General features: G+C 36.9%; 1 protein-coding gene across 1 annotated transcript; it reads right to left on the bottom strand.

Annotated features, from left to right (window-relative positions):
- Positions 1-662: 662 nt before the first annotated feature.
- Positions 663-22,049, bottom strand: LOC306879698 (transcriptional enhancer factor TEF-5-like; the record flags this gene model as incomplete). Its single annotated transcript, XM_079432842.1, has 14 exons — positions 663-3,042; positions 3,833-3,985; positions 4,063-4,206; positions 4,349-4,522; positions 6,706-6,842; positions 6,956-7,017; positions 9,999-10,055; positions 10,137-10,180; positions 10,257-10,385; positions 12,722-12,733; positions 14,069-14,131; positions 14,296-14,360; positions 21,629-21,869; positions 21,993-22,049. The coding sequence occupies 14 exons, from the start codon at positions 22,047-22,049 to the stop codon at positions 2,929-2,931; spliced, it is 1,452 nt and encodes a 483-aa protein (XP_079288968.1). The 3' UTR covers positions 663-2,928.
- Between the last annotated feature and the right edge of the window lie 1,277 nt (positions 22,050-23,326).

The raw sequence follows: 23,326 nt of genomic DNA, 5'->3' as shown, positions 1-23,326 counted from the left end.
GCGCTCACTTTGTCTCTGTTTGGTAAAGTACAAGGTCTCAAAATATCAATTGGAATAGTTTAAATATTCACTGTATATCATCAATTAATTAACTGTTAAATCAATATTCGGGGTTAAATTATTTTCCAGAAAGTTGCTTAAGTAGTCATGTGTTTGCTGTTACTTTTCTCAGCGCTTGTAACGATGGACCAATCAGGGGGCGTTGGTGAATACTAGCGATGACGTTCCTAAGCTTATTTTAAAATTATTTGGGTGGAGGGCTTTTATTCGTGCGTATACTTAATACATTTAAGCAAAAGTACATTCTAGAGTTAAAAAAAGAAGGGGAAAAAGACAAACATCCTTCAATGCAGCTCAATGTGGGATTTCTGAAGTGCCCTCTGGAGGAAGAACTTCTCATGTGAAAGTTTTTGGACATTTACCATAGTATTCCTTGAAGTACCAAGGTATTTTTTAATGTTGAATTGTTTTCTACAACCAGAAAAGCAGCAGTTGGTGATAATTCAATACAAAATACTAGTCAACATGTTCATTCTGCCTCACAACTTTTATATATATTGCAATGTCTAAACATATTGTTCCCTTTTTATTTTCAAGAATATTTTCTACCAGCCTCATTTATGTGAAAGAGAATAAGACCCTTTTACAAAGTTGTGTGTTTTAAGAAATATGGTCCAAGGAGACCCATGCCATTTTATTGGTATTGCTATACATTGTTTTGATTATATTGTACAAACCCCTAACATTGAAGATATAATAACTGCAATGCACAACTGGTAACCAAGGCCACAATGAACTGTTAAAAACAAGAGGAAAGCTTTTGCCAACACCACTTAGATTATGGCATAAAATAACAGTAACACACAATTTTCAATGTATGCATATAGCATCAATCGAAAGTCGACGAGCAAACAAAATTAATAATTATAATTATAAAAAGGAAACAAAAGCCTGTAAGAAAAAAATACAATTGAGGAAACTGTCGTCACTGAAGTTCAAACACAAAAAGTAGGTTAAGGCTGTACCAATATACATTACATTTCCGTGTTTAAGGTGTACCCAAGAATTAGCAGTACCTTCAGACCGTATTTAGATATAAAACTGCTATCAGCGAGCACAACTCATGTCTAACAACCATCCCAAGAACATTATCCATACCAACGGTGCAGTCTTTCAATTTTAGGGGCGAGTGGAACAAAAACGCTACATGGCTTCAACAACAAAAAAAAAAAACATTTGAAACACTGAATCTGGTCGAAAATTCAAGTTTTAGTTCTCTAATGGGAAAACAAACATTACAGTTTCAGTAGTAGCAAAACATGACCCCAGTTCAGCGCTGTTAAAAATGGCATATTTCTGTAATTCCATGTCGAACACCTGGTGCATTCTTATTATGAAGAAAAGTTTTATATTTTTACATTTTACAAGATTCCCGACTGAGGATTCAGAGAGATGCACGAACCATAAGAACATCTGTTCTGACGTACAGGGTGACATTAATGACTTTCCCTTTTATACTTGAACACCAGGAACACAAGAAAAACTGATGCTTGAACCCAAAACTAAATGATCTGACATGTAATTCTGAGAAAAAAAAAAAAGGCTTGGAAATGCAAACATTCTGTTCAAGGGATTAAAAAGCACCAGATATGACCGCAATGCAACGTCCTCCGATTTAAAAAGACATAAAACAAACTCAATCGAGGTATTGTTCCAGGATTAAATGTTTAAAATCTCAATGGGCAGTACTTTGTTTGTACCAGAGTGACATTCAGGCTTGACTTTTAAACAATCCGACCTTTCCTCAGTTCATGCATCTCGTGAAAGCTTCGATGAACAGCAGAGTTAAATACTTTGCCACGTTGTAGCATAAAGGAATTGATTGCTTTATCTATTCCTACTATTTTACATCAAGAGGTAGTCAAAAGGCACTTCAGAGTATCAATCGATTTGTGTTCTTTGAAGAAAGGCACTCACATTTGGGTCAACTACTCAAAATCCTTTTGTACCTGCAAAACGGTTTCTGACGCCTTTACTCTTCTTCAAAGGACAGCCGATGAAACGAAGTTATTCAGTTAAATAAAATCCAGGCATTGTTTTCCTGAACTTTAACTGCAGTGTGTTTGCAGTACGTCTGTCCTTTATAAAGATGAATGTAAAACCTCCGCTGACGACCTGGTCCTCATTTACAAATCAAGTAAATCTCACAAAACCTAGCAGGTCATATTTCACCCCAAAATCAAAAGAAAAAATATATAATAATTTTCTTTATGAAAATGCATAAAGAAAAACTTATTTTTAGGACTTTTTTTGTATTATGACATTATATTGAAGAAAATTGATCACATTGCTTCCCAAATATTTTTACTGTAATGCAAAAAAAAAAAAAAAAAAAAAAAAAAAAAAAAAAAAGCACTGCCTTTATGCTAATTTTCATAAAATACTGCCTTCATTTTCTTTATCCAAAATATGTATGCTATATATTTTTCCTTCTGATTTTAGGGTAAAATGAGACGTTTCTTTGTGAGATTCACCCTTATATCACTGTAAAATGCTGCATGTACTGCTTATAAACAGCACACGGTGTCTTTCATGACATTCCCATCAAAACACATTCACATTCCCTCTGTGGAGACACAACAAAGCTTAAAAGACATCTATGATCTGTATATGCAACAAAACCAACGCAACCCATTTTGTATTTAAGGCATTTAAAAACAAATACAAAAAAAAGTGTTTAAAAATAAAAAATTTCCTCAAAGACTCAAATTCTGTACCAGGTTTAGAACAAAAGAAAAACATTTGTTTTTTGTAACATTTTGGCATATTCCTCTGATATTTGGACAATTTGGCATATTCCTCCATATGTGTGACGGAGGGACTGTGCAAAGCAACAGAAGTCTGTTGTCAGAACAGCTGGCGGTGACGCTAGTCTTTAACGAGCCTATAGACGTGGTATTGTGCCCCGTGTTCACTCGTCGACACTTCAAATACAAACGCTATACACAGTAGAGTCTCCTGGGTTTCCCTGTTGGTCACCACCTGTAGCAGGTCAAACAGAAGAAAAACACTAAACATCTCTGAAGAGAGCATTTCTATTACAGGAAAAAAAAGTTCAAATTTCACTTCAGAAAATGCAGATGGTAATTATTATTTCCAAGCAATAAACAAAAATAAAATTAGATGTTTATCATTACAGGATAATGTAAAAACATTACTTTTAATTTTGTAAACTTTATTTTAGAAAATATTTATCATATTATATTGTATATATTAAATTACAGAAAAAAATTGACCATTTATTCTGATCATAAATTATATATTACTATGAATATCAATATAAATGTCAACATGATTGTGATTGTTATTTTCAAGCAACATACAACAACAAATTATATATAACTACTATCATTATCATATCATCATCATTAAATGATGAACATTTTCATAATTATATATTTAGAAAAAGTGTGTGCGCGCGTGAGAAATTAAATTTTAAATTTTGTAATGACAATTGACACTTTTTCTGATCATAAATTATATATTACTATTATTAAGATTAGCATTATCATCAACACCATTACTACATTTCAAAATTTTATATTTTCATAATTATATTTTTATTTTGTGTTTCCCATCAAATACAACAATTTCTTAAAACAACTTTAAATAAAATCTAGATCATTGATATGCCTCTTTTTACATAAGATTTTTTCATTTCATTAGGCAAAAAAAAAAAAAAAAAAAAAAAAAAAAAGGGGACATAAAACAATACAGATAATTATAAACATGACAGGGTGTTAAAGTCTTTACTTCAATTTTGCTGTTTTACCTGTAAGATGGTGAAGTTTTCTAATACGCTGTTCATCATGTATTTCTCAGGCAGGAGCTTGAGCTTGTGGATGAAGTTGATCATATATTCGCACATGGGAGAACGATGGATCCGATACAAGCACTTCCCTCCCTCGACACGAGCGTACTCTGTCTGTAAATCCAATAAAACACGGTCAGATACGAGAAACACTAGCGCTTTTCAGTCAATTAAAGGCTGATCTCACGGACCTCCACTTTTTCCACCACTTGCTTCCCGAAAGAGCAGACTTTAGTTGAGACGGTGATGGTCATGTTCTCCGAGCTGCTGTACTGACTGCTGACTCCGTAGAAGGAGCCCGGTCCATCCTGAACGCCGCTGTTGTTCAGATCCGCCTGAGAGAGAAAAACAAACTCAGTACTGTGGTGCAAGCGATGCAACAGGCAACTAGATTAAAGGTGCACGATTTAAGGAATCATTCATATTTGTAGCAGTAACAATATTGTATCCATAATCACATAAATGACATGCACACACCCAGAATTTGACGAGGAAGAAGGCGTTTTGAGGGCCCTTCTCGTACAGCTCCTTGAGTCCTCCCGTCTTCTCGGGGAACTTGTCGTAGATCTGTCGGATGTCCACCGGCTCCAGCAGAGGGTCGCTGTAGGAGGGGTTGGTCTGGCCAATGTGAACAAACAGGTGTTTGCTGTACTGTAAAGGGAAATGTCAAATATATCGTGAGCCGTCTCCGTTTCTGTATGCAATTTAAGGCTCACTAATAAAGTTAATCTATGCTATATCTGTCTTAATTTGAAAGATGAAATATGATATGTAAAAACAAGTGGATTATTTCAAATGTCTCCAAGTAAGCAACGATGTAATTCCAGTTAAAGGAGACAAACCAAATACTGAGAAATTCTTGAGTATTCATTATTTAAACTTTTCACTCAGTTATGGTGATAACAAGACAAGAGCAATAGCAACTTGATTATTAAATGTAATTAATGTGTAGCAGAGGATAGCTAGAAAAATGCATATTCACTATAGAAAGGTCATGATTTATGTATACATAATATATACTCTGAAACTGAAAGTGGAATCAAAATGTAATATACTAAATAAAATACTTTTTCATTTAATTTGTTTATTTTTGTTAATGAACAGAATGAAAACTTTTTTTTTAGCTGTCAGATTGTATTTTATATTTTTTTACATTTAAAATGAGTCACTAATTATTATTTATTATTAATAAAAAGAGAGTTTATTAATAAATGTATTTGCTTTATTTACTTGCTCTGCTTATTTGTAGGGCTGCAACTTTGGCCAGAAATGTTGTAATTATACATTAACGTGACAAATATTATTATTGTTGTTGTTATTTTATTGATTAATATTATTATACTATGTAACTAGAAAAGAATAATAATTGTTATTGCAGTTTTCACAAAATACAAAACTATAAAATAAAATGATTAAATTATAATTTAAAAATATTATTTCATAATTCAACCATACAATTACAATACTATTATTTATTGATTTCTATTGGGATCACTGATATACCCCTTGATTGGTTTAAATCATATTTATCTGGTCGGACTCAGTTCGTTCAAAAAAAAAAAAAAAAAAAAATTAAATCACGTATATCTCCGTGGTGTGCCCCAAGGCTCAGTCTTGGGCACTCTTCTGTTCATTGTTTATTTACTGCATCTAGGACAGATTTTTCTGTAAATTTAATATACATACTATAAGTCTTCGAAGCCTAATTCAGTATTGCAGTCTTCCTCTCTTTTGCTTTGTCTTTCTGAAATTAAATCAGGATTTACATGCGATTTTCTCGAAGTTAATAGTGCGAAGATTGAAATTTTATTAGTAGGTACTATTTCAAAACTGCGTAATTGTGGAAGTTTTACACTTACTGTCAACGACTCCTTTATCTCTCCTTTTCAGGTGAAGAGTCTGGGTGTCATCCTTGACAGTACTCTGTCTTTTGAGGCACATGTAAATAATATTTCACGGTCCGCATATTACTATCTGCGAAATATTAATTGTCTTTGACCATCTCTTTCTGTTAATTTTACTTTTTACCTATAAGGCTCTTCATAATCTAGCACCTTCATATCTGAGTGAACTTCATGTGCATGTACCTACCCGATCCCTCAGGTCTTCTGCGACTCTTGTTGTACCATCTGTACATTTGACTTCCATGGGAAGTAGAGCATTTAGTTGTATTGCTCCGACGATTTGGAATACTTTACCTCAAGATATACGTAATAGTCTTAGTCTTTCAATTTTTAAATCATGTCTTATACTCATTTTTTTTAGATTAGCCTATCCAGAGTGATTTTAGTTATGTTATTGGGCACTGATTTTTCGTATTATTGTTTACGGTGTTGTTGTTTTTTTCCTCTGTTTAATTGTGTATTTTATTATTGTAAGGTGTCCTTGAGTCTTGAAAGGCACCCACAAATAAAATGAATTATTATTATTATTATTATTATTTATATTTAATATTTGTGTCTTAATCTGAACATTTTCAAACATTAAACCATCTAGATTAAATTTTAGTTGGAAAACTGCAATGAGCTCTTTTTTGTTGGCAACAGATGTTTTTTTTTATTTTTTATGTGCACCTCATGACAAGTTTGGGAAGCTATTTGCCACATGAGTTCCCAAATGCATGTTGAAGCGGAGATGGATTTCATGTGAAGAAGCATTTACTGTGAACCAAGTCGCTCTGAGATGCTGCAAACAGATCATGAGCTTCTCGCGTGTAAAAGAATACAGTGCAGCGCTTTCCTCTGAAAACATGCAGCATATTTATTTAATTAGCTACACACTAATCCATATTCACTACTCCCTTAACTCTCTGGATAAGCTATTTGTCCACTCACAGAGTCCTGGTCCTGCGGGATCTCCATGAACGCGGAGTACTCCAGAAGACGCAGTTTGGAGGAGGCGATGGTGCGATCCTGCCACACGGGCACTGCGGTGGCAACCGGCGGGAGTGGAGGGGCCAGAGGCTCATACCCTGCACAAACACAAGGGGGCGCCAGGTAAGACTCAACCAAGCACATAAACAGAAGAAACTGAAGCGGGGTGGGTTGTGCTCGAAGTGAACTACTAGTGCACTAGTATACTTACCTAAGGGTGGTTGAACAGGTCCAGGTATGTTTGAGTAAGGACTTTGTGCAAATGGCTTGATGCTGAAAAAGTGTTCAGGATTTGTTAGGATCAAAGTTACTTGCAAAACTTGTACTTGTTACAAAGTGCACATGAAAAGATCACTTCGGTTAAACGTCGCCTTATCAGGGTTCCCACGCTTTTTGACCATTTCCAATCATTTGTGATTACTGGATAAGGATTGTTAAAAATCATGTTAAAATGAATAAATTTAGAATCAACCAGTTCAACTGAATCGAATTGACTTTGAGTCAAAAAATAATTCACTCACAAATCAAACATCAGTTTGACTTGTAAACAAGAGTAATGCTAGACAAGAGCAATATCCAGCTGATTATTAATTTAATACTAGATATTAATTTAATAACTAGGATAACTAGAAAAACGTATATTCACTATAGAAATGGACAACATGCAAGTATAAGCATGTCCACATACTTATTAATTCAGTATATAGTTGTGAAATACACAGTACAGTGGACATTAAGCCAGTCTTCGTCGCCAAAATCAGGACTTCTTTGCTTCACATTAGGATCCTGGTCACCCTGTCTGTGGTTTATTTTGTGATAAGAACTAAGTGACTGTATAATATATCATATGTCACCAGCTGTTTTTAAACAATCGGCCAATACTGGCTAATTGTTTTTATCGGATGATACGGATTATTAGCCGATACATTGTTGCGTCCCTTCTTTCTTGTGCTTCTGAAAGAATGTTGGAAACCAAACAGTTGACAGTACCCATTGACTTCCATAGAATTTTATTTCCATGGAAGTCAATGCCTACCGTCAACTATTTGATTATCAAGATTCTTCAAAATAACTTCTTTGTTGCAGAAGAAAGGAACTCATTTCCTCAAGTGAATGTTGACGGATTTGCATTTTTGGGTGAACTGTCCCTTTAATTTCCAGTCCTACAAATCACAAATTTCCTGTTAACTTAGTTGTCTGTGACTGTGGGAACCCCTTTGTTATTTTAATTTTTTTTTGCTTTAAAAGGTGGGATATTTCACACCTTGACACTTCACTTATCCCACAGCTGTTTGTTTTGGCCGTATCAGCTAAGCGTAAGTTCATCTACTTCAGAGTGGGAGTGTAATATGACAGAAGTCATGTGCGCTAGCTCACGTCTGATAACACACACGCTCAAGAGATCTCAGCAGAAGCTGAAGCCACAGAGCCAACGATGTAGAGAGGAATCAGGCTGCCAGTGAATAATGTTTGGAATAAAAACCAGAACCCAGGCAGAGCAGCATACTAAAATCAGTCTCTAATAGCATTTCCTGAACCCCTACTGAATCTACAGTAAATCTAACCACGTTTTAGCCAAACTGTGAGCTTGAAATCTGAAACGAATATGAAGAAAGAGTGGCTGCTGCAAAATAATAAGAGTTCCCTACTTTTAACCACCAATGAATTTCCATGACTTACTCAGTTGTTTGTGATTACTAAGCATTGCACAGAGAAATGCCTAGCCAATTAAATAATTTAGAGCCAAGCATCTAGAACCATTTATATTATAGAAATGGATAACTTTCATATAACTTCATGAATTTATTAATTTCCATTACTTTTTCAGGCACAGGAAGTTTCCTGAAATTATTGCAATATTTATTAGTATATTATTGTGTTATTATTATTATTATTATTATTATTATTATATATAAATATTTTCCATGTGCATATTAATCTTGTGTACAAACAGATCGTGGCCACGAGATATTAATTCATGGGAATGTCATATTAACTCGTGGGAACGTGATATTACAACATCCATTTCTCATGGCCACGAGTTTAATGCGTAAACAAACCTAAGTAACCATAGCAACCCGGGATTATCAGAGATGGATAAAACATTTTTATTAACATTAAACATTTGATATTCATATATTTTTATTATTATTAGGTTATATTAATATGTTAGGGCTATATTTTTATATTTCATATAAATATAAAATTGTATTATTTCCCCTTTCGATTCATGTATCGCTTTACCTCATTAACGTTCTGTATAATTATGCTATTTGCATATATTTCGCAAATACTGTAAACGCTTGACAATTATGACAATACTTTATGATTGTAGGCTATTTATGCCAGTGCGTGATGATAAATGAGCGTGTTTTGTTTTCATTTACAAATGAAATTATGAGAATGATTCACTCCTCAACGAAATACTAGGCAGTAGGCTATAATATGAATAATTATTAATTCGCAGAAAAAAAAAAAGAAATGTTAAATTCAACCTTTAAACTGCATTGGCATGTCGAGCATTTACAGTAGGCTTATTTACAAAACTAGTCAGAACGTTATGTAAAGAGATCGAAATGAAGGGAAAAAACGAATATAAAAATATAATAATAATGATGATGATAATAATAGCTAATAATAATAATAAACAAATATTACGGAAAAAGACGATCAGTTAATGGACACACACAGCTAGCAAGACTGTGGGATGGATAAAAATGTTTTCTTGTAGGTCTATTTTATTTGATGTACTTTGTAACATTTAGCCTATTCATGATAAACTTAATTCGAATGCTGTGTACATCGTGTGCCATTGCCTACAGTCTGATAGCCTATGGTCAGTAATAATTTCTAATAATAATTAAGAATTTCTTAATTCAAAATAAAATATTAACCAATCCATCTCTGATAATGCCGTTTTAAAACGAAAACGCATTACTGTAAATGGGGCCTAAGTGAACCGAAGACGGCCCCTCCTGGACACCGTATAAAAATTACAATAAAAGCTAAAGAATTTAAATAAAACAAAGAACAAAATAAATGTTCATTCAAAATATCAATTAAATCTATAAGAGTATATAAATATTAAACTAACACTCTTAAACTCAAGAGATACTAGTTTAAATCTGTCAAATAACTCCTTAAAACAGTTGGACTTATTATACTACGGTCAATGGAATCTGAACCAGATTCCCATCCCTAGCAATGAATCAAGCTAGCGAAAGATCAGTTCAAGCTCTGTGGAGGGAACTTACGCGTAGCTGGTGCGGCCAAGCCCAGGACTTCTTCCTGGATTGTGCTTAAGAACCAGCCTGATACATAAAAACGTGATCCATTAAACGTGCCAAATACACAAACACACATAAACACATATGAATTCATGAGTTACTCACTCCTCAGAGGGTCCGGGTTGACCTGGGATAGGGGTCGGCCAGAACTGGAAAAATAGCAATGAAAATAAATCAAATCGCTCCATAATGTGTACACAAGGTTATCTACTATCTAAATCGTACCCGTGCAGTTGGAGGGTAAGGGGACTGTGGAAGAGGCGGAAGAGGCGTTTTGATTAGACTTGGAGACACGATCTGAGCGGAGGAAAGTGCCGCCATGTTCTGGAGAGCCTTGTCTTTGGACGCTTGATCCTGTGGAGACGGGGACACAGGTCAGCAGAATAATCCAGAAGAAAATACAGACAAAATCATTGTTCATTTTAATTAATGCAAAGCAGCCTGCTGATTTATGATAAAGACCAAAAGCATCAGAACAAGGGGAAACAATAGGAGATCAGAGAGCACCAAATGAATCACAAAGAGAATTAGATTCACATTTACAGTGTTTGCAAGACAGGGATGGAAAATTGTTAAAGTTTCAGGTAAATTGATGTTTTAGGCTTCACATGTCTTTTTTTCAGATGTGCATGAAAATCAGCACAGAGCTTCAAAACCATCTCTGCAGCACAAAGGCAGCTTTAGATGGCTAAAATAAATGGATGCAAGAATAAAAAAATAAAAAATAAATAAATAAATATATATATAAAAAAAAAAGTCAGTCAACGGTAGATTTTCAAATTCTCAGTTTATAACAAAGTAGGCCTATAATATGTTGTCTATAAAAATTAATATCATACAGCAAACCCAAGGCCGAAACTACTGTTAAAGCAAGTTCACCCAAAAATAAAGAAATGAAGATTTGGAGAAATATAGCATTCCATCACTTGCTCAGCAATAGATGCTCTGCAGTGAATGGGTGCCGTCAGAAGGGGAAGTTGTGGCCTAATGGTTAGAGAGTCAGACTCGTAATCCAAAGGTTGTGGGTTCGAGTCTCGGGCCGGCAGGGATTGTAGGTGGGGGGGAGTGAATGTCCAGCGCTCTCTCCACCCTCAATACCACGACTGAGGTGCCCTTGAGCAAGGCACCGAACCCCCAACTGCTCCCCGGGCGCCGCAGCATAAATGGCTGCCCACTGCTCCGGGTGTGTGTTCACCGTGTGTGTGTTCACTGCTGTGTGTGTGTGTGCACGTTGGATGGGTTAAATGCAGAGCACGAATTCCGAGTATGGGTCACCATACTTGGCAGTATGTCACAAAAAAAAAAAAAAAATTAAAGAATGAGAGTCTAAACAGCTGATAAAAACTTCGTAATCCACACCACTCCAGTCCATCAATTGTGGAGCCAAAATGATGCGTGTTTGTAAGAAACAAATTTGTCATTAAGATATTTTAACTTTAAACCATTGCTCTAGGCTGAAATAGGAGTTCTCTATTCATAATATTGCTTTCTCCAGTCAAAGTCATCTCATCTGAATCAGGAGAGAAATATAGAGATCAAGAACCATTTACAACCAAAAAAACGTCCAAAACAGCTCTAAACAAATGTGTTGATAGTATATTTTGTTGTGAGAGGACAACAGGGAATGGACTTTCAATGGAGGAATATAGACTTTTCTTGTGTCCTTGAGTGTTAAACAGAAAGAACAGTTTTAAGTTAAAATGCCTTATTGATGGATTTGCTTCTTACAAACATACAGCTTTTCACTTCACAAGACATTAACTGATGGACTGGAGTGGTGTGGTTTACGATGATGTTTTTATCAGCTGTTTGTGCTCATTCTGATGGCACCCATTCACTGTAGAGGATCCATTGGTGGACTGCAAAATTCTCAAATCTGTTCGGATGAAGAAACAAACTGGCCTGATGGTGAGGACATTAAAAAAAATTATTTTTCTATTCTGTTGCCTTGCGAACACTAATTATGTAGTTGTTTCGATAATTAGATACTGAACATGCAGACTGTCTATGAGCCTTTCAAAATCATGTTTAATAAGAGTCTTTGGATTTCAGGTCCAGTTAGAGGAGGAAAAAGGCAAAAGCAATACAGGTATCTGACAAATATCAATTACTGTGCAGCCAGCGAAGCAAAAGCAACATACTGGCCCGGGATGACAAACAAACACACATTTTTGAACCACTTTCCAGTTTTGTCTTCAAGCTCACCAGTCATTCACCAAATCTGGTCAGGCTCCTTTTTCATGGATATTAAATTATACCCCATGAAAAACATGCCCCACAAAATGAAAGCTATTTAACTATACATTTGGCATGACATTCCAGTTTTCCAGAGGCTGAGCGTGTAGCACGTCACTTTGCATCACAATAAATGAACGCGGATAATAAAAAGGCTTGCATCTCACTCGGAAGCACAACCACAATAAGTGGTGTTGTCTCAAAATTATGTTTATTGAATTTATAAAGCCTATATGATCTGCAGTACATCATAAAATAGAGGAATGACATGGAAACTTCAGAGAGCAAAATGGCCATATTATTGACAAGAATTATGAGCAATCTATGCACACCGCAGGGCCAGAGAAGAGGAATGGCAGCGCTGGATGTAAACTGAACCTGTGCAGGACAGCCAAGCAAAGCGAAGCAAAAATAAAAAATCAACAATAATTTGCACAATTCAAATCCACACTTACCAAGTTCATGGCCTGAATCAAAAGAAAGAAAGACCATTAGTACAATATTTTGAGAGCAATTTTACTACACCTATTATCTCTGACAACAAAGTTTGGGATGCATGCTAACTACATGAAAGTCAATTCTATTCTAAACCTTTTTCAATTCAATACTGGATCTCTTGTATAACTATTTTCTTGATCTTAAAATGGCCTGCATGTGTGAAAAAGTTTCAGAACATTTCAGGCAGAAATAGCCATACTTTGTGCAAAAAAAATGTGGCACATACTGTACGTCCAATTGTTCTGTTTTTATAACCTACCTGAAAAAAAAAAAAAAAAAAGCACTTCTGCAAATAATTTACTTATGCTGTAGTTCATGAATATACTGGCAAGGGCGCCGAACACTACAATCTAAAATCATAAAAAATACAACAATGCTATGTATTAAATGTTTAGAATTCACTGCTTATGTAAATTATATTTATGTAACTTTGCAATATCAACCACTCATCCTCAATGTAAGGCAAAAAACAAAACAAAAAAAATAGTCCAGGATTTTATTCTAACTTTGTGTTAATTTAAACAGGATTGCACAATTTAAATTTACGCATTTTAAAAATTTAAAAAGTTCTTTAAACAAAGGATTTTTACCATAAACCAACTATTACAAATTCTCTCCCTCTTCCTCTCTGCACACACACACACACAATAATAAAATAATTTAATTTCAACAAATTTGTTTACATCACGGCCAAACTCATAACATAATCGGCATCTAAAAAACCCATATCAGTCGACTGCATTACTATATTGTGTTATCCAGCAGTTTCTCAGACAGATTTTACAAGTGAAAACTGAGTATTGGTGACAGACACATGGAGTCTGGATGCAAGGAAAGGAAGGTTGAAAAAACAGTGAGTTTCAGAAAAGCCAACGGGCAAAGATCTCAGCCATTCATGCACCGTCAGCCTCTACGACAACCAGCAGTGCCAAACGCAAAGCATTACACTACACGCCACAGCTTTCTGTAGCACTTCCAACTTTATTTTTGTGCCAAATATTGAAGCAAGCACTCATTGCTCAAGATCTTATTCAGCCAATAAATAACTGGAACTTATAGCGATATCTCATTGGTTTGTGCAAAGGCAATTGCTGTTAAGCCCCGCCCCACCCCACCCGCAGGAAAGCGCATACCTTCAGCTTTGACTGTATCTCGCGAGATTTTCTCCGGGCAAGAACCTGCAAATGGCTAGAAACCTGCAGAACAGAAAAGCCGAAGAGGAGGAAAGAAAAAGAGGAGGAAGAGGAAGAGAAAGAGAGAGAAGCCGTAACCAAGGAGGGAAAAGATGTGCATTTCCAACCTACCTTTATACCTGCTTGATACTCTCGAACTTTCTTCCGCGCTAACACCTGTATGTGACTAGATACCTGAAGAATTTCCAGATTGTTTAACAAAAGCATACATGAACAGTCACAACACACTATTTGCTTTAAGGAATATTTTATACTGAACTGAAAACTGTCATTAAATCTTATTTGTTGCCATGTAAACAAATATTTAGTGCAATCGATAGTATATATAGAGTACATACCTGTTTTCTTGTGCGGGTTTTGCCTGTTCTCAGCTTGATGTATCTGGCAATAAGCTCATTGCGGCCTGAGAGGAAAAGAACATTTTCTGTAAGTTTCACAGTGACCAAAAGGTGGTGACAAAAGCAATGAAAGAAGCACGCATCTCTCAAAAACACTGGCAGACTTCATGAGACTGAAACCACAAACAGAAAACTAATGAAGTAAAGCTATTGGCTTTATATACTAGATTTGCCTTTAAACGATGGGGAAAAACATGCTTCACATATGACCATTTTTAAAACAGCTGCAATCAGTCATCTGGTAATAAAAGGGGTATCCGTAAAAGCCTTTAATAAGGATAAATAATGGGCATTGTGCAATGCGATATGTAATATGCATCACCAAATATAGATCAAGTGAACATATGCATCATTTTCAATTCAGTGCGATTTAATTCAATCATAGATTTCTTCGACTTAATTTCTTCTAAAGTAAATGTATTTTTAAGGATGTTTAGATTTTGTTTACTGGAAAAAGAATATAGAAAAAAAAACACATACATACATATAAATATACATATATACACACAAAAACAAATAAAAAATGCTATATTTAATAATAATAATAATTTTCTTATTTAAAATATTTACATTAACATTTTATGAAAAAAAAAAAAAAAAATTCTACCATTCACATATTCTTACTAAAGACAAAAACTGTCCTAAAATTTATGTATGGGGCATTCAGCGCCCCCTTGAGGAAGACAACTTTGCTTTTTATATGAACAAATTTTAGCTAGCAACATTCACCACCCACTGATTATCAGCCAGTAAAGTGTTTGCATTGAGTTGCCCATGAATGCCCATTTCTGCCTCGGAGTAGAAAACTGTGATAAAGTTTAAAATATAATTAGCAAGATATAAAGGCACATTATGAAAAATCAAGTTGCAAATTTTATATATACAATTTTTGAAGAAATAAAGTTGAAATTAAGAGCATTAAAGTGAAGGGTTACAATTAGTTGTTTTTTTACTCGAGGTGGAAATGGTCTTCCACAGCAGAGAGACCACTGCACTGATTTGAGTTTTGTTTCTGCAACCCTTCTCCAGACACACCCTCTCTCTCCCCCTCTCTCTCTCTCTCTCTCTCGCTCTCTTTGAGCCTCCGCATTCCTCGCATTCCACTGCGCCTGTGACATCTGCCCCACACAACTTGATTTGAGGAGGGCAACAGCCTGGAGCATGCGTTCAGAGAGTGAGAGAACGGCCAGGAAAAAAAGCGAGAGAGTGAGAGAGCGAGAGAGAAACAAAGAGCTTTGCTGTTTCTGCCAGCAACTGGCAGCTGAAGATCATCCCATCCTACCAAACGGACACCCACACCTGCCACGAACCGTCCCAGCAGGAGGCAAAGAATAACACGGACCCCCTGTGTCCCATATTCCCACCTCCCTGCTCTGATTCCCTCATCAGGTTTCTTCTCAACCTTAGAGCGTGTCTGGAAAGGAAGCTCAAGCAGGAGTGTTTCGGTTCAGGAATAATACCTGAGAATTTTTTGGCATGGTTAAACCTCCTAGCGGGTCACTGGAAGGTTGCTGGATCAATCCCTGTAAAGAATGGGTTGTGATCCACTAACGAAACCACAGTCCACACAAACTTATCTTGTCCTTCAAATGCCTTTCATGCTCCGCTGAAACGGTTTACCAGGACGTGCTGTTGAGCAGAAACAAGACTCCAGGTGGGTCAGACGGGTGGACGGTACTTGGCTCCATCCTTAGGGTGCAGGGCATTTTTGGCAAGCCTCTGTTCCCGTTGAAGCACAGGTGGAAAAATCTCACAGGTGGAAAACATCTTGAAGCTGTAACAACTACGAAACCAGACAGACAGCATTTCTGCCATTCAATTGGGCTGTAAATCAACCGGGCAAAGCCAAAATGCTGAGAAGTGGAGATGAGGCCTGGTAGCATCAGAAGTTGTACAAAAATAGTGTAAATTTCAGTTTTGGCTTGACATTTGGTGCACAAGATGTGCATGTTCTCCAATGGCTATGTTCACTTATCAGCTTTATTTCTCGTAAATGCAACTCACAAATGTGTCCTTATATCTCGTGTCCTTATATCTTTATTTCTTGAGACATAAACAGGCTTTCATAATATCTCAATGTCTCATTGGGAGATCCAAAAAATACAATTCTGCAATACAGTCGCCATTACAAAAAACTCACTTTTACGAGAAATAAGTCACTATTGGAAGATGTAATGTCTCAAATACAACTGTAAAACTAGAGGTAATGCTCTCGGAAGCATTTCCTAATGGAAGCATTTAAAAAAAAAAAAAAAAAAAAAAAAAAAACTTAATTCAAAGCATAAGTAATAAAAGTTGTCTCGGTGCAACACACTTATTTCCACCCATCAATGTTGGTGTAATAAAAAGAGGCGGCTCTGCACTTCACATTACACTGCTGGCTTTTTAGTCCTGATCCAGGCGGTGTTAACAGGGCCGGAGCAGACGGCGTTCCCAAGGCCTCACGTCACTGGTATTGTGAGCGCTGTCGTCGTTCTCCTCGTGAGTGGGCTTCTTCAGTGGCAGATGACTACATGTAAATGGATAAGGTGTTTATAGTCACAGGAGAGAGCAGGCTCTCCATGAGGTCGGCATTCGCTTTCCTGGAGATGGCGAGAGCAATGAGTTTCAACGACATGCTGGGATTTGTTTACAACTTGATTTATTAATAAATCCAACTTGTGGAACTTTATTGGCACAGTAACTGCGGCTAGGTGCACTGAATTGCTTATGTCAAATCAACTCACAAACCCCCTTTCACTTGAAATAAACCACTAAACCTGTGGCGTATGTCAAACATACCATAAACAACAACAGAACCAAGGATAACCATAAGGCCGCATGGTTTCAAGGGAATCCCTCAACAAAGATATACAACATATCAGGCATAAGCTTTCAGAAAATGCCAACAATGTTCTATCAACAATGTCAATACTCCAGCACTTTCTTATCAGCCAGTCGCGGCATCTGAAACACCACATAGCGCTTTTGAAGCGTCCTTCTGACTTCATAGTGAGTCAGTAAATATGTTTGGATTTACGGCAAGAGGAGGATAAAGCAGAGATGATGTAATCCCAGACTTCAGAAGAGACTCTGGAGGCTTGCTTGCAAGATCTAGTGTGTTGCCTTGTCGTCTACAGCCAACACCGGCAGCTCCACACCTTCTAAGGCAGGATGAAATGGATTGAATTGCTCTATAAATGCCAGCTGCTTTGTTGACGCATGCGACATTAAAGTCCTTGCATAAAGTCTACAAGAGTTGCAACACATTCAATTCTAATAGAATGAGTTTTGCACGTTGCTAAACTACAGAAAACTAAAAATACGTAACACAAATATTGAATGCAGGATAGTGGCCTTCCAGAAGCAGAAATGGCACCTCTGCCGTTATGAATTGGACAAGTCCATAGTTATGTTTCCATCCAAAGTTGCGAATTTAACTTGGAATATCACATAAAACACCATTCCCATCCAACGAGTCAAAGAGAACAACATCACCACATCCAGATAATCTAGTACTAAATATCACTAAGAAAAGTAGGAGAAGCCACTGAATATAATAATTTTCATGTGTAATGAATTACTTGCGAACAATAAATGTGGTCATTTCTTTCGGAGGTGGATGCCTGCTGTTTGGGAACGCAGTCGTGCAAGACAGTTCTGGGAGGCAATTATACAGAAACACTTTAACGACAGACTTTGGCTCAAGCATTGCAGAACGACCAAAACAACATTTGAGAAGCTGTGCAATGAGATTGGCTAGTCAAGTTATCCCGTCCCATTGTGCAAAGTCACGACTTTTTTGATGCACATGGAGGAATTTATTCTACCATTATTTGCAATAACTCTTGTTTGCACAAGTCAAAAACCACCACCAAGTCAAAATGCGCATAAAAACAGGGTGATGGAAACATGTCAAAATGCGTTCTGGGACTACCTTTGAATATGGCCAAATCAATGTATGCTACATGGTTGCATTCTTTTGTTTGCTACTGCTAGATAATTTTGCACTGGGAGCTGCCTATGACACCTACAAATTCTGCCTAGGTAGGAAGCTCACTTTGAAGCAGCAGCCAGGGGACTGATTTATAAACAGTCCCTCAGCAGTGACTCAAACCTCATGCAGGTGCAAAAAGCACTTAAATCAGTATTTCCAGATTGGTGTCTGCAAATTAATTTCCTGAGTAGTCTGTATAAAAGTAAGGAACGTATAGAGTATACGTCTTTGAAATTAGAATAGCCTAAATTAAACGTGTTGAAAAAAAAATACATTTATTTTTTTTTTTAAAGATCAATGCACAAAGAAGAACGCATATGAACACAACAGTTACGTTTAACATTAGGTTCAAGCAAAAGACAACTGCAACCCTAAAAAGAACCTCGATGTTTCTTCACCAACACTGGACTGTGTTCAGGACGCTTTCTGTCAGTACGCCTTGCTTTCTCCCAGTCTGGTTTGTATCTCGAGGTTTGGCTAGCTAATTCACACCAGCACTTGGGTTTTGTCTTGTCGGTTTCTCTGAGGAGAAGGCAGGCAAGCAGACAGTTTGAGGAGGAGGGGACCAACGCCAAACACCTGGACCCTCCCAATCCAGCCAAATTGGAGCGTCCATCTGCAAATTATGAATACACAACTGAAAGAGAGACATATCGCACAAGCCAAGAGTTAAACCGGATTTGCTTATTTTTGCAATTTTTGCAAAATATTTGCTGGTTGTGTCCCACTAACTTTCTGATACAGCTGTTTTATAGTCCATGAATCAATAAACGTGACCCATGCTTGTCAGAATGTGCACAGGCTATTTATGAGCTCCAGGCAAAACAAGTGAAAAAAAAAAACAGTTTTCACAAAAATAAGTTCATTAAGCCCTCGTCTAGCGATCCAAATGCTCCAAATAGTAATTAAACAAGTAAAATTATCTTTATTTGTACATATTCTGAGAGGTTTGTCTATCATAAGCAAAGCACTTGCATCTTGGTTTCCGTTTTGAAAGGAACATGCATGAATGAGAAAATATAATTTTGAAGGGTTTTTTTTTATTTTTATGGAGAATATGAAAATAACTTTTTTGAAAATTTGCCTCGTTTTGCCAGCACGGGTCATAGAATAAAACAGAAATATATTTGACAGTCTGCACAAGTGCATGGTCCCACTTTACATGCTAAACGGGTTTTCTTGTTACTGGCGGTCAACTAAGGATAAATTCGTATCCTCATGTTGTTCAGTCTAATGAGAGTTTAACACATTAACACTGGAAATACTACTTTGCACCTGGAGTCATTAAAGTGCTGTGCCTCGGGGGCAGACCTACCTTTTTTAGGAGGAAGAACAAGAAAAAAAAAAGAAAAAAAAAAACACAAAAGTACTAGAAAATGGAGGCAGGAGGGTGAGTGAGATCTTGTGGGGGAACAAACGTTGATTGAGCAAGACAAACAGAGCTGGTTTTGCCACTTTTTCAACTAGGTGAGAGGGAGGCAGAGGGAAAATAAACGACAACTCTCTCACAGGGCTGGGGAAAAAAAGAGCTGCTAATGATCGGAGATGATAAATACAACCAGTTTGAGGGTATATGAAAAAAAGTGGAGAGGCAGCAAGCAAGCAGGGACAGAGGTGACAGAGAGAGCGATATGTTCTTGAGAAACCGGTCTTCTGTCGGGCCTATAGTCCACAGAGTTGCTCCGGGACAAGTATGGGCCTGTTTTATGTGCTCTGAAAAACACAACTGCTGGCTAAAACATGCACGCATGTGTGTTTGTAAGGTACGTTGGTGTATTAGTGAACGCGAACCTCAGTTTAATCGAACAAAACCGAACACCTATATCGTAATACGAAGCCATTGACGGCTGCTTGTGAATGGCTATTTGAGCATGACTAAATATGAGATTACGTAAGAGATCAGATGGCGTACGAGCATGAGACATTTTATGATGCTTCATGAATAAGTACACATGCATGGATTTATTCGATGGTATGCACAAAGGGATCCTCGAGTGGATCGTGTACGTGGATGAAAGTGTGTCGGATATAACAACCCGGCTCTATCGGCCCATTATCTCCCGCCCTCTTATCTTTTCTCTAGTTTCCATCCCTCCTTTCGCCACCCCTCCCATAAGCCATTCTATCTAGAAACACTTCTCATTTTTAAACTGCAATGCTTAAAATACAAAAATAATGCATTTGAGAACACGTAGCACATTAACGTCACGTGAGTGTTGAAGACGGACGCAAAGAGGAGACAATATTATAGCAGGCAGAACATGATTACTGTTCATGATGCACAAAATATAAAATAAAATTTGATTTGAATGTGTTTGAGGGGAACTGGCTGTTTTCAGAAAAGTCTGTGGCATTTTCTTTTTCATCTCGCCTCCGTATAATGCATTTAAATTAGTGTTAAAGGGGTCATATAATGCCCATTTCCCACAAGTTGATATTATTCTTTAGGGTCTTAATGAAAAGTCGGTAACAGTTTGGTTAAAATTTTTCATTGGTAGTGTAAAAAACACCTTTTTTTACCCTGACAAAAACCGCTCTTGTCAGAGTAAGCCGTATTGTGTCATTCTCCTTTAAATGTTAATGAGCTCTGCTGACCTTTTCTTCCGGTGAAACGACTGATGACAGCCAAATGCTGTATTACTGTTCCATATGCTCCATCTGCTGTCATAGAGTGAAATTGCGTCTCATTCAGCCCGTCTGCTGTTTCGGTTTCATGCAGATGTTTTATGTAGCAACGCTAAAGTCTGTTTTTGCTTCAGATTTTGAAATTATACAGTCTAATATGAATCAAATATTGCACTTTTTTTATCGTTTCATGATTAAAATTCAGTGGTTGCCTCCAATTTCAAATGACTGAAAATTAAGGTGCAACAGAGTGAAGAATATGAAAATTTTATTTTATGTGATTTTTCAATTTCTATATTTTTAATTGTGCTATTACTTGTAATTTGTTCTTATTTACTGACTGTTTGTCTTTAATGTTTGAACTTTATATATATATTTTTTTTTGGCAAGTGGTATCTAAAATATTGGTGTCATAAGCTTATTTACTAGAATACAAGCGAGCATAGACAATGATAACTGCAACTATTTTATTTTTTGTGGCAGGGTCAGTGAAAATGTTGGCAGGGCAAGTAAAAATGTGAACCACTGGCCCGATCGGACCAGTTTAAAAAATCCTTAGCGTTGAGCCCTGGACTTGACAAATGTTGATGTAAAAGTGGAAAAAGATTGCATTGCATTGCGTTGCATTGCAACTTCCCCTTCAGCAGACGAATGCATTGCAAGCTCACTTACCGTACATCTTTCCCTCGTCCGACAGGATGATCTTGCGCCGGCCGCAGGGCGGATATATAGCCAGTGCCTCATGAAAGCTCTGCTCGATGTCGGGGCTCCACACGCCCTCAGCGTCTCCATCTAGGGCCTTGTCCAGCTCATCACCCCCATCCTCTAGCCCCTCCTCCGGGCTGCCGTTGGCACTCCACTTGTTGGACGCAATGGTGCCGGCTCCTACCGGGCCCTCGCACGAGCCCCCACACTACACAAGTACTGCGAGAAAAAAACAAGGAAAGAGAAGCAGAGAGAAAGAGAATGTTACTTTGTGGACAAAGATTAAGCTAATAAATCCTCTTTCAAAACCGCTCCCTTTAGTAGTGCGCACCCACAGTTTTGGGCACTGGCTGATGAAGACAGCAGCAACTGTGACTCTTATTACCATTTCCTCTTCTCAAACGCTTCCAAACGACAAATGAATTTTAGACATTATATAAAACTCCATTTAAAAGGATTAGATAATTAGGACTAGCCTGCAAAAATGCTTGTGGTCGGGAGCGCGCGGTCCAATGTGGCCGTCTAAATGTCTGAAAATGGTTAAGGGATCTTAAGCGTTTTTCAGGCTGCCTCTTTTTGCATGGTATTGTTCATGAGGATCAGGTCCCAGGAGTCACTGATGTGCCCACATATTTCATTCTTTTATTTCACTTTCTGCTGATGTTGACGAAAAAACGCAGCTTGGGTAAATACGGCCGACTCCGATTGAGACCTTCCTTTGGGGATATTCAAACGCTCTGGTTACACGCACACTGAAAGAATAAGCTTGACTTGGCAGCCCAAAGACACAGAATGAGCAAAACAACGGCCGGGACAGCGTTGGAATATGTGAGCGTCCTAATTACTTTTCTACATTGCAGGCCTCAGACCTCAGCGCAATCTAACGCTGCGGGGAGGACAATTAGCAATGCATTTACAAATTGCATTTGCCTCTCATGTGACATGCAACACCGTTCATCCCATGCAATCAGGATGGTCGCAGTCACTGGATGTTCCCCAGAGAAGTTACAAAATTTCTAATCCTGCAGTAGAACCAACATTTGAAACAATTACGCATTAGTTTCTCAAATATACACTTAATATCCTGTATAGACTTTTTAATCAGTCATACTGCACAAACAACCTCAAGCCTGAGCTACACTGCATTAGGGCCTATAATACAAAACAGTCAAAATTGAGTTATAAAAGACTATGATCTAGAATTAAAGCAAAATATGTGTAGAAAACTTAGTGCCACAATGCTAGGGTTTTCTAGGGGATTCACAGTCATTTCAGTAGTGCGTACTTTCATGAAATTAACATTCATTTTTTTGTATTTGGATTGTATCTGTATATTTTTATATTTTATAACCTTGTGTAAATTTCCAGAGTGGTCGGAAAAAGGTATAAAATGCAAATCACTACTTGTTACACGAAAGATTGCATTAAACATTTCAGTCATTTACCTTTTTTTTATTTTTTTTTTGTAAACAAAACCCTCAGGAAAGCAAAAAAGAGAGAAGGTCTCTTTGGGAAGAAACATGAGAGAAATAATTTGCTAATGCGATATTGTAAATCAAAAACTAATCGAGCAGCTGTTATTTTATTATCATTTATACACCACTATAGCATTTATTAATATTTGAAATTAAATTATATTTTTAATATATTAATATATCCATTTTA

This window comes from Barbus barbus, assembly GCF_936440315.1.
Source record: "Barbus barbus genome assembly, chromosome: 13".
Classification (NCBI taxonomy): Eukaryota; Metazoa; Chordata; class Actinopteri; order Cypriniformes; family Cyprinidae; genus Barbus; species Barbus barbus.
Note: the sequence above shows the minus strand (reverse complement) of the source record. Positions and strands in the feature narration are given on the sequence as shown.